Source organism: Bos indicus, chromosome 15, assembly GCF_029378745.1.
Source record: "Bos indicus isolate NIAB-ARS_2022 breed Sahiwal x Tharparkar chromosome 15, NIAB-ARS_B.indTharparkar_mat_pri_1.0, whole genome shotgun sequence".
Classification (NCBI taxonomy): Eukaryota; Metazoa; Chordata; class Mammalia; order Artiodactyla; family Bovidae; genus Bos; species Bos indicus.
This window is the reverse complement of record NC_091774.1, coordinates 42,993,080-43,005,393: the sequence shown is the minus strand read 5'-3', so window position 1 is coordinate 43,005,393 and position 12,314 is coordinate 42,993,080. Positions and strand designations below refer to the sequence as shown.

Here is a 12,314-nt window from a genome sequence, read left to right as displayed (position 1 = left end):
CTCTCACATCCATACATGACCACAGGAACAACCATAGCCTTGACTGGACGGACCTTTGTTGGCAAAGTAATGTCTCTGCTTTTGAATATGCTATCTAGGTTGGTCATAACTTTCCTTCCAAGGAGTAAGCGTCTTTTAATTTCATAGCTGCAATCACCATCTGCAGTGATTTTGGAGCCAAAAAAAATAAAGTCTGACACTGTTTCCACTGTTTCCCCATCTATTTCCCATGAAGTGATGGGACCGGATGCCATGATCTTTGTTTTCTGAATGTTGAGCTTTAAGCCAACTTTTTCACTCTCCACTTTCACTTTCATCAAGAGGCTTTTAAGTTCCTCTTCACTTTCTGCCATAAGGGAGGTGTCATCTGCATATATGAGGTTATTGTTATTTCTCCTGGCAATCTTGATTCCAGCTTGTGTTTCTTCCAGCCCAGCGTTTCTCATGATGTACTCTGCATAGAAGTTAAATAAACAGGGTGACAATATACAGCCTTGATGTACTCCTTTTCCTATTTGGAACCAGTCTGTTGTTCCATGTCCAGTTCTAACTGTTGCTTCCTGACCTGCATATAGGTTTCTCAAGAGGCAGGTCAGGTGGTCTGGTATTCCCATCTCTTTCAGAATTTTCCACAGTTTATTGTGATCCACACAGTCAAAGGCTTTGGCATAATCTATAAAGCAGAAATAGATGTTTTTCTGGAACTCTCTTGCTTTTTCCATGATCCAGAGGATGTTGGCAATTTGATCTCTGATTCCTCTGCCCTTTCTCAATCCAGCTTGAACATCAGGAAGTTCACGGTTCACATATTGCTGAAGCCTGGCTTGGAGAATTTTGAGCATTACTTTACTAGCATGTGAGATGAGTGCAACCGTGTGGTAGTTTGAGCATTCTTTGGCATTGCCTTTCTTTGGGATTGGAATGAAAACTGACCTTTTCCAGTCCTGTGGCCACTGCTGAGTTTTCCACATTTGCTGGCATATTGAGTGCAGCACTTTCACAGCATCATCTTCCAGGATTTTAAAAAGCTCAACTGGAATTCTATCACCTCCACTAGCTTTGTTCATAGTGATGCTTTCTAAGGCCCACTTGACTTCATATTCCAGGATGTCTGGCTCTAGGTGAGTGATCACACCATGGTGATTATCTGGGTTGTGAAGCTCTTTTTTGTACAGTTCCCCTGTGTAATCTTGCCACCTCTTCTTAATATCTTCTGCTTTTGTTAGGTCCATACCATTTCTGTCCTTATCGAGCCCATCGTTGCATGAAACGTTTCCTTGGTATCTCTGATTTTGTTGAAGAGATCTCTAGTCTTACCCATTCTGTTGTTTTCCTCTATTTCTTTGCATTGATCGCTGAGGAAGGCTTTCTTATTTCTCTTTGCTATTCTTTGGAACTCTGTATTCAGATGCTTATATCCTTCCTTTTCTCCTTTGCTTTTTGCCTCTCTTCTTTTCACAGCTATTTGTAAGGCCTCCTCAGACAGCCATTTTGCTTGTTTGCATTTCTTTTCCAAGGGGATGGTCTTGCTCCCTGTCTCCTGTACAATGTCACAAACCTCCGTCCATAGTTCATCAGGCACTGTGTCTATCAGATCTAGTCCCTTAAATCTATTTCTCACTTCCACTGTATAATCATAAGGGATTTGATTTAGGTCATACCTGAATGGTCTAGTGGTTTTCCCTACTTTCTTCAATTTAAGGCTCTTTACAGCTGCCCTAAGAAAATATTCAGTTTGCCTGTGGCCCATTCTCACCATGAGTTAGGAACTTCTTCTCTAGACCAGTGGTTCTGTAACTTTAGTGCACAACAGGATCACTGCTGCTGCTGCTGCTGCTGCTGCTAAGTCGCTTCAGTCGTGTCTGACTCTGTGCGACCCCACAGACGGCAGCCCACCAGGCTCCCCTGTCCCTGGGATTCTCCAGGCAAGAACACTGGAGTGGGTTGCCATTTCCTTCTCCAATCCATAAAAGTGAAAAGTGAAAGTGAAGTCGCTCAGTTGTGTCCGACTCTCAGCAACCCCATGGACTGCAGCCTACCAGGCTCCATGGGATTTGAGGGCTTGCTAAAACCGATTTTTGAGTCCCACCCCTAAAATTTCTGATTCAGTAGGTCTGAGGTAGAATCCAAGGATTTTCATTTCTAACAAGTTACCTAGTGATACTGATATTGCTTGTGCAGGGATCAGTTATGTCCAACTCTTCGCAACCCTATGGATTGTAGACTTCTCTGTCCATGGGATTCTCTAGTCACGAGTACTGGAATGGGTTGCCAGTTCCTCCTCCAGGGGATCTTTACTACCCAGGGATTGAACCCGCATCTCTTAGGTGTCCTGCATTGGCAAATGGGTTCTTTACCTCTAGCGCAAACTGGAAAGCCCAGAGATCATGCAGTTTTAAATTAATCAATATGAGAATATAAAAGAAAATAATAACTGTAACATATATTCTATATGCCAGACACTGTTCTAAGCATCATAAGAGTGTAAATAATTCATTTATACAATCAAGAACTTATTAAATACTATTTTCCAGTAAGGAAACCAGAACTCCCTGGAGAAATGACATTCTAATTTTGAGTCACAAAAAAGTACAAAATTAGCCTATTCATCTTAGTAAAAAAGTAAATAATCTGTCAAAGACTAACAGAATCAAAATAAATAAAAATCACAATTGACTGATTTAAACATACAAAAATCCATAAGTTTATAATTTTTAATTGGTCACTGCTTCCCTGGTGGCTCAGAGGTTAAAGTGTCTGCCTCCCATGCAGGAGACCCGGGTTCAATCCCTGGGTTGGGAAGATCCCCTGGAGAAGGAAATGGTAACCCACTCCAGTATTCTTGTCTGGAGAATCCCATGGATGGAGAAGCCTGGTAGGCTACAGTCCATGGGGTCGCAAAGAGTCAGACACGACTGAGCGACTTCACTTCTTCTTCTCACTTCTCAAAGATGGCTAAAGGGGTTCCCTGATAGCTCAGGTGGTAAAGAATCGGCCTGCAATGCAGGAGACCTTGGTTTGATTCCTGGGTTGGGAAGATCCACTGGAGAAGAGATATGCTACCCACTCCAGTATTCTTGGGCTTCCCTTCTGGCTCAGCTGGTAAAGAATCCGCCTGCCTTGCAGGAGACCTGGGTTTGATCCCTGGGTTGGGAGGATCCCCTGGAGAAGGGAAAGGCTACCTGCTCCAGTATTACCAATCTAACTGTAGTCAATGAAAGTTCTATTTAATAACTGAAATTCAGTTAATAAATACAGAAAGAATAATAGAAGGAAGAATTTACCTTTTGCAATTCTTGCTTAAATAATGTATTTAGGCAAAGATCATCAGTAGACCCAAACTAAGTGAAGGCTGGCACCACCCCAAAGCCACAAATCAATCTTAACAATACTAAAAGTAGAACAACCAGAAGTTAAGTTTATCTTGATGAGATGCAATAGGAAGTACAGTACAATCTTTGAAGTGGTCTTGATTTAAAAATTGAATGTGAATCCAATCAAGCCTCTAGATCTAAATATTACTTTAAGGAAACTATGGAGAATAGAGATATAATGGAGAACAGAGGTAAAAATAATATGGAGAATTAATCAGCCCAATCCAGAATACAGAACTTTGTATAGAACAAATGACCCAATTTCTCTACTGCCCCCAAAAGACGGCCTGTTACAGAAAAAAACTGAAGAAATATCAACCAAATATAATGTGCAGAATTTGCCTGAATAAGTCAAGACAAATTTTTAAATTTAGAAATATGTAAGTTAGATATTAGATAATATTAAGGGATTATTCGTTGTAATTAATTTTTAAGTATTATAATGGCAGATTGGTAATGTAAAAAAAAATCTTTATCAGTTAGAGATATATACTAAAATATTTGGGGCTTCCCTGGTGGTTCAGGCGGTAAAGAATCCACCTGCTAATGCAGGAGACCCAGGTTTGATCGCTGGGTTGGGAAGATCCCCTGGAGAAGAGAAGGGCTACCCATTCCAGTATTCTTGCCTGGAAAACCCATGGACAAAGGAGCATGGCAAGTTACAGTCCGTGGGGTCACAAAGAGTCAGACATAACTGAGGGACTAAGCATGCGTGCAGCATGCACACACTAAAATATTTGCAATAATTTATGGTGTCTGGGGTTTGCTTTAAAATGTCTCCATTTTTAAAAAAAAGGATTTAAACTTTAAAAGACCAACAAAATTCTGATAATTTTTAAAGCTGGGTCAAGTGTAATGGGATTTATATACTACTCACTTAAATTTTGTTTTAAAAAAAATTCCCATCTAAAAAACAAAGAAAATAAAACCTTCATTATCCATCTCCTATGTGTCAACGTTATTCTAAAGTACATTTATTCATTTTGCTCCTTTGATCACACTTGGTTGCTGACATACCAAAATGTCTTTAGTTTGAACTGTATTATTATTGGTTCATAAACACACTTACGGACTCATTAAAAGATTCTAAAATGATACACATCCTAAGTTGCTTCAGTCTTGTCCAACTCTATGCGACCCCACGGACTGCAGCCCACCAGACTCCTCTGTCCATGGGACTCTCCAGGCAAGAATACTGGAATGGGTTGCCATTTCCATCTTCAAGGGATCTTCCCGACCCAGGGATGGAACCCATGTCTCTTAAATCTCTTGCATTGGCAGGCGGGTTCTTTACTAGTGCCACCTGGGAAGTTCAAAAAATTTAGACAAGTCCATCTTTTTTTAGGGTAAGTCATATAATAAAGCACCTCACATCTATCATATTTTACTGATTACTTAAAAAATGTTATAATCACATTGCCTAACTGAATAATTCTGGGAATATGTTATCAAAAATTTAATGCCAAGCTTTTGCTTGTGTTTTTTGACAGTGTTACTGTAACTTAGAAAGATAAGAGCCAACATTTTTAAAGTTGCACAATTATATTTTGGATGGTTTGTGTCCCTAAGTTCCTCTTCTTTAGACTTCCAAATAATGTGTCATAGTATATTTGGTATGAAATAATTCACACCAAATGAGAATTAAAAGATCTATTTTTGAATTGATGATATGATCCAAAAATAAAAGAAAAACACATTTTTTAAAAAGGACATAGTTCACTGTTCACATTGAAAATGGGAACAACATTAATGATGACCCAAGAAAGGAACATCATCTGGACTTTAATATTATCTTTTTCAAATATTACCTCATTGTTTTTACCATTTTTTTGGACCAATTCCAAAAGATATTATCTCTCGATTCTTCACAAAGAAAAGCTGTTATATAATTCTGGCTAGCGTCTACTACCTAGGTGAACTTATACAGGAGCTAGAAATCTTATAACTTAAACTCGAAGCAGACTCTAACTTTCTGTAAGGTAACTGTGAATACTAAATAAATTACAATGCTTTGGTCCAGTTAAAGTGGCAAACAGGAAAATATTTGAGCTAAAAAGAAAAATAATTTTCAAGTGTTAATTCTAAATATATGAGAACATTGGAGAAGGCAATGGCACCCCACTCCAGTACTCTTGCCTGGAAAATCCCATGGGCCGAGGAGCCTGGTAGGCTGCAGTCCATGGGGTTGCTAAGAGTCAGACATGACTGAGCGACTTCACTTTCACTTTTCACTTTCATGCATTGGAGAAGGAAATGGCAACCCACTCCAGTGTTCTTGCCTGGAGAATCCCAGGGACGGGGGAGCCTGGTGGGCTGCCATCTATGGGGTCACACAGAGTCGGACACGACTGAAGTGACTTAACAGCATGAGAACATTGATCTTGGTTTTTAATATTATTTATTAGTCAAATGAGCCAGGGATCCTTGAAGTATTGGCTGATTTAAAGACTGGAGCAGGGAAGGAAAAAGGTGATCCTGGAACACCTTGTTATGACAGAAATTTTTAAAATGCTTTAAAAAAAAAACTATTGTGGGGTTTTGACAAGACAACACAGGAACCATTCTGATGGGGTAATCACTGGTCAAATCTTAGACAATCTGTGTATCACAACAGTGAAAACCATTAATTATATACTACTGAAGAAAAAAGAAACTAGAATACATGAGATCATATCTCACATAGATAGACAAGACAGAAAAGGTAAAATGTCAACTGCTGACTGGTAAAGGTACAGATAGAGGGTGTGCACAGTTGGAAAACAGTCATTTTGCAACCATCATACTAAGCACTGGCATAGGCAAGAATCATCACTAAATGCTAAATCTGGTGGGAGTGTAGAGGGATAATTAATTAGTTACAGAATATTTAGTCTTAAAGTATCTTACCACACACAGCTTATTAGTTCCAAGAAAGAAAAAAAAAACAAGCAAGTATACAATGGAGATATCTGACAATCACCAGACCAGGTACACAAAAAGAACATCAGTAGGGCAGGCTGGTAGCAGACAGACATTGTGTACTTCCACATATGTGCCCATAGAAGGACATACACTTGGTATTCCAAATGCTGGTAGTATTCCAGCTACTGGTGGATAACCTGAATCTAAAGCGAGAGATATCAGAAAAACAAAAAATGTTAAGAGTTCTATTTAAAAGAGGCGTTCGGACCTGCATTATTTGAAAATGTCAAAGGCTGAGCAACTATTTCAGATGAAAACAGACATAAGAGAAATGATAAATGCAACACATGATTTTTTTAAACTACATCCTATACTGGAGGACCAAAAAAAGGCAGTGGGAAGGGCATAAAGAACATTAGGTCAAATGACAAAACTGAATATGGATGGTAGAGGAGATAAAGGTGTATTACCGATGTCGTTTTCTAATACTGATAACCATACTATGCTTATGTTAGAAAAAAAAAAAACTAACTCATGAAATACACACTGAATACTTTAGGGCAAAGAGAAATGAAACACACTAATTTGTCTCAAATAGTTCAGAACAATGTGTGTCTATCTGTCTATCTAAGGAGAAAGATGGAGTGGAGTAGGGGAAGGAGAGTGGGGTCTATTAAAGATAATTAATATTTACGATAATAAACATCTTAATCCATTTAACTATTGATGGTCTCTTAGCTTGTTGCTGTATCTTGGCTATTGTGAATAATGCTGCAATGAACATGGGAAGCAGATATCTCTTCTATACCCTATTTTCATTTCCTTTGGATATATACTCAGAAGTAGTATTGCTGGATTTATAAGGCAGTTCTATTTTTAATTTTTTGAGGAATTTCCATTTTCATTATCCATAGTATTTCCCACCAATTCACATTTCCACCCACCGTTCACAAGGGTTCCCTCTTATCTACAGTCTTGTATACACGTGTTGTCTCTCATCTGTTTGATAACTGCCATTCTAACAGTTGGCAGTGTTAGGTGATATTTCATTATGTATGAGGTGATATTTCATTATGTTATTGATTTCCATTTCCCTGATTATTACTTACTTCTGCTAAGCAACAACAAAAAAATCCAAGTCACTGGCAAGACCTTTGTTAAGGAGTTTATCCCCAAGTGTTTACTTTTTTTAAGAGCTTACTGTTTCATTTATTTCCACTCTGATCTTTGTTATTTCCTTCATTCTATTAATTTTTGGCTTAGTTTTGGCATCTTCTAGCTCCTTACAGTGTAAACTTAATTTGCTTATTTGAGGTTTTGCTCTTTTCTTAATTTAGGTGTTAATTACTATAATCACTGTAAATTTCCCCCCTTTTGGTTCAGTCAATAAATTTTGGTATGTTGTATCTTCATTTTCATTTGTCTCAAGGTTTTTTAAATTCTTCTTTACTGTATTCTTTGACCCACTCAGTAGTGTATTATTTAACCTCCACATAGCTGTAAATTTTCCAGTCCTCTTCTTGTAATTGACTTCTAATTCTATACTTCTGTGGTTGGAAAAGAAGCTTAATATAATTTTAATCTTAAATGAATTGACTTCATTTGTGGTCTACCATATTATCTATCCTAGGGAATGTTCCATGTATGCTTGAGAAGTATGTGTATTCAGCTGCTATCATAGGGAAGGTTCTCCATATGTTGTATAGAGGCACCTTCAGGAATATGGAAATAAAAGAAATTATTGCATTCTCAGAACTAACTTATATTCAAAAGATCAACAGGGAAATGAAAGGTCCCTTCAAAGAGACAGTGAGGCTCTCAAATAGAGAACATTCTTTCTCATCAGAATGAACTGATCAAAATGGGAACTGAATTAACTAACTGTGTTGGCAACACCCACTTGAATGCTATCTAGGACAGAAATGATTAGAATCATAGACATTTAAGTTTTCTGTCTGCACTGACAGCATGTTATTGTTGTTTAGTTGCTCAGTCGTGTCTGACTCTTTGTGACCCTATGGGCTGCAATATGCCAGGGTTCCCTTTCCTTCACTATCTCCTGGAGTTTGCTAGACCTTATGTCCATTGAGTCAATGATGCCATCCAACAATCTCATCCTCTGTTGACCCCTTTTCTGCCTGCCTTCAATCTTTCCCAGCATTGGGGTCTTTTCCAATGAGTCAGCTCTTCGCATCAGGTGGCCAAAGTACTGGAGCTTCAGCTTCAGCATCAATATTCTAATGAATATTCAGGGTTGATTTCCTTCAGGATTGACTGGTTTGATCTTCTTGCTGTCCAAGGGACTCTCAAGAGTCTTTTCCAACACTGCAGTTCAAAAGCACTCAGCCTTCTTTATGGTCCAATTCTCACATCTGTACATGACTACTGGAAAAACTATAGCCTTGACTATACAGATAATTATTAATTTAAAAAATAGTTGGCCCTGAACAATGCAGGATTCAGAGATGCCGATTTCTCTGTGCAGTTGAAAATCCACACGTTACCTTCACAGTTGGTGTTCTGTATCCACATATTCAACCAACCATGGATCGAGTGTTTACTGAAAAAAAACCCATGTATAAGTGGACCTGTGCAGTTTAAGCCCATGTTGTTTAAGGGTCAATTACACAAATAATTGGCTGTGTTAATCTGGCAGGTATTACATCCCTGACATGAAAAATTCCTTTGTTTGATTCCACAATCAAAATGAATCTGATTTTGACATGGCTTCCCACAAAGATCTGACAATACGGAGAAAGTGTGCTGATAATATAGATAACATATATTTTGTTCTATATAAACTTTTAACTTATCACTATAAATTAAAAACCAGCATACTAGTTTTAATACATTGCTCTAATGAACTTAGATAATGTGAGTCAGTACCATGAAAGTTGGTTTGTTTACTCTTGTAAAGGGAAATTTTTGCATCAAGAACATTCAGACCATGGCATTTAATTAAAATAGCAAAAATAACAAATGCTCCTTTGTGAGGCCACTTCAGAAAGCACAGCAAATAATGCAAACTGACTCCCTCAACATCCTGCAAACTGTTTTATAGTTTCCTTCTCATACTATAGAGACTTAATTTGTGCACAACAAATTAACAAATAACAACAAAAAAGTTTTTCTGATTCCTTTGTGGGCGGCTGGAGGGGGGAATCTGTAAGCAATCTGACTTACACAAGGAAACAACCCATATGGCACTTAAAGCAGGAGTCACCAACACGTGGCAGTGGCTGCATGTGGCAGAAAGGGTTTTTTTTTTTAAGTGCAATTATTATGAAGGTTATAGTGGTGGTTCAGACAGTAATGAATCTGCTCATGATGCTGGAGACCTGGGTTCAATCCCTGAGTCAGGAAGATCCCCTGGAGAAGGAAATGGCAACTTACTCCAGTATTCTTGCCTGGAAAATGCTCCCCAAAGGAGCAATACTTTCTCATAATATCTTTTCTGAATAAATTAGAGGCAGTATTTAGTTATCTGAAACAGAGACAACCCCAACTAATACTCTGAAAGACCAGTACTTTTAATTACTTTTAATTTCTATAGTTCTAGCCTAATAATTTTAGTACCATCATTGTGATAATACCACCACCAATAATAATGAGTTAACAGTTACTTCCGTGCTTAAAAAATAATATCAAGCATTGTGATAAGTGATTTATAAATATTCTGATTAAATGCTCTATATTCTGTGAAAGCTACCTCAGGAGAAGGACTAAAAGGGACAAACCACAGCTTCACCATGAGCAGATACAAATCTTCTTACCAACCAATTTGCAGATGTGCTATTCTTAGAAATATGTAGACTATAAATAATATTTTAAAGAAGAACAATTAATCTTGGACAATTACTTTGCCTTTTTGCTCTCTTCAATAATACAGTACCTCAGCCTTTTTAAAGTAAATCACATAACTCAAACTTGCAGTTCTAACAAAAACAAATATAGCATAATAAACAGATTCCTAAAAAGGTGCCCTTTGGCTATAATTTGGCTAGAAAAGTTATTGCACCTGAAGATTGATCTCTGCTTCATAAAAGGTTAGACACGAGCAGTAATGTCGATCTGAGTCAATATCTGTCAGGACCACCACAAAAAACGTTGGTTGCTTCCTCTCTCTGGACAGCTGCCATCCGCCAGGCTGACAAAACTAAAATCAGATAGAAAAAAATAAAACTGTTACATCTGAAAAGTATAAAGGTAAATTTATTATTTATATATCTTTTAAGAATGTTCAATGTTTTCTCATTTACAAAAATTTTTCAGATATGTCACTTCAGCCATTATTTTTAAAATCAATCACAAATTGATAATATTAGCATACTTCCACTAATGTGCATATGCGTTTTAAGAAGACAGCCTAGATTTTTCCAGAGATGCCACACATTCTGAGACCTAAGTTGGCATCCATAGGAACAGAGCACTGAGATGAAAGTTTTGTGTCATTAGAACAAATCATGAGGTAAGCTGAAGATAAAAGTACTCACTTCCTACCATGGATGGAAAATAGAATTATTTTAAAATATCATCATTAATCTAAGACTTCAATTCAGAAAAATAGGCTTTGTTCATCGAGACAGACCACATTCTGGGCTATAAAATACATCTTAATTTATTTAAAAGGATAGAGTTCATATAAAGCATGCTCTCAGACCACAGTAAAATTAAACTAAAAGTCAGTTACAGAAAAATGGCTGGAAAATCCCAAAATACTTGGAGATTAAATAATAAGACACTTCTAAGAATCTCAAAAGAAATTTTCAAATATATTTAACTAAATGAAAATATAACAACATTTGTGGGATTCAGCAAAAGCACAGCTTGGAGGGAATTTTATAGCAGTGAATTCATATATTAGAAAAGATGAAAATCTAAAATAAATAATCTAACTTTTAGGAAACTAGGACAAGAAGAGCAAATTAAATTCAAAGCAAGCAGAAGAAAAGAAATAATAAAATTAGATCAGAAGTCAATGAAATCTATAAAAGGAAATCAATAGAGAAAGGCAACAAAATCTAAAGCTAGTTCTTCAAAAAGAACATTAAAGTCAACAAGCCTCTAGCCAGACAAACTAAAAATAAAAGATACACATTATTAACATCAAAAATGAAAGATGACACATTACTACAGACATTAAAAAGATAATAAAGGAATACTATGCATAAGTCTACGTCCACAAATTTGATAATCTACATAAAATCAGTTTCTTGAAAGACATAATCTGATAAAATTCACCAAGAAATAGACAATGTGAATAGACCTAGATCTATTAAAGAATTTGAATCAACAATTAATAATCTTCCAAAATACAAAGCATCAGGTCCCAAAAGGTTCATTGGTAAATCTTAACAAATATTGAAGACGAAACTAAAACATCCTCTATAATCTCTTCCGTAAGACTGAAGCACAAGAAATACTTCCTGACTCATTCCATAAAGCCAGCATTACCCTAAAACTAAAATCAGAAAAAAACAATTTACAATAAAACTACATATCACTGAGCTTCCCTTGTAGCTCAGTTGGTTAAGAATCTGCATGCAATGCAGGAAACCAGGGTTCAATCCCTGGGTTGGGAAGATCCCCTGGAGAAGGAAATGACAACCCACTCCACTATTCTTGCCTAGAGAATCCCATGGATAGAGGAGCCTGGCAGGCTATAGTCAATGGGGTAGCAAGAGTCAGACACGACTTAGCGACTAAACCACCACCACACATCTCTCATGAACACAGTTGCAAAAAGCTTCAACAAAATATCTGCAAATTGAAAATACCAACATATGAAAAGAATTACACACCAAGACAAAATAAGATTTATTTTGGGTATGCAGAGCTGGTTCAACATTTGAAAACCAATTTATCACATGAAGAAGCTAAACAAGAAAAAGTGCATGATCGTATCAGTAAATGCAAAAAAGGAATTTGAGAAAATCAAATACCAATTCACGATAGAAACTCTCAGCAAAGTAAGGATAGAGGGGAAGTTCCTTAACTTGTTAGAAAAAAAAAAAAATCTACAGCTAACAATATACGTAA

The 12,314-nt window shown here is 37.0% G+C and overlaps 1 protein-coding gene and 1 non-coding gene across 3 annotated transcripts in view; one reads left to right on the top strand and one right to left on the bottom strand.

Moving 5' to 3' along the window:
• SBF2 (SET binding factor 2) overlaps positions 1-12,314 on the bottom strand; it is a 499,115-nt gene that overhangs the window by 269,373 nt on the left and 217,428 nt on the right. For both annotated transcript variants that reach the window (XM_070767584.1, XM_070767585.1), the window contains exon 3: positions 10,294-10,431. In XM_070767584.1, coding sequence (XP_070623685.1) covers positions 10,294-10,431 — 138 coding nt within the window. The remainder of the gene's footprint in view (positions 1-10,293; positions 10,432-12,314) is intronic.
• On the top strand, positions 2,731-2,802 carry TRNAG-CCC (transfer RNA glycine (anticodon CCC)). The gene has a single exon. It is a non-coding gene; the product is annotated as a tRNA-Gly (tRNA).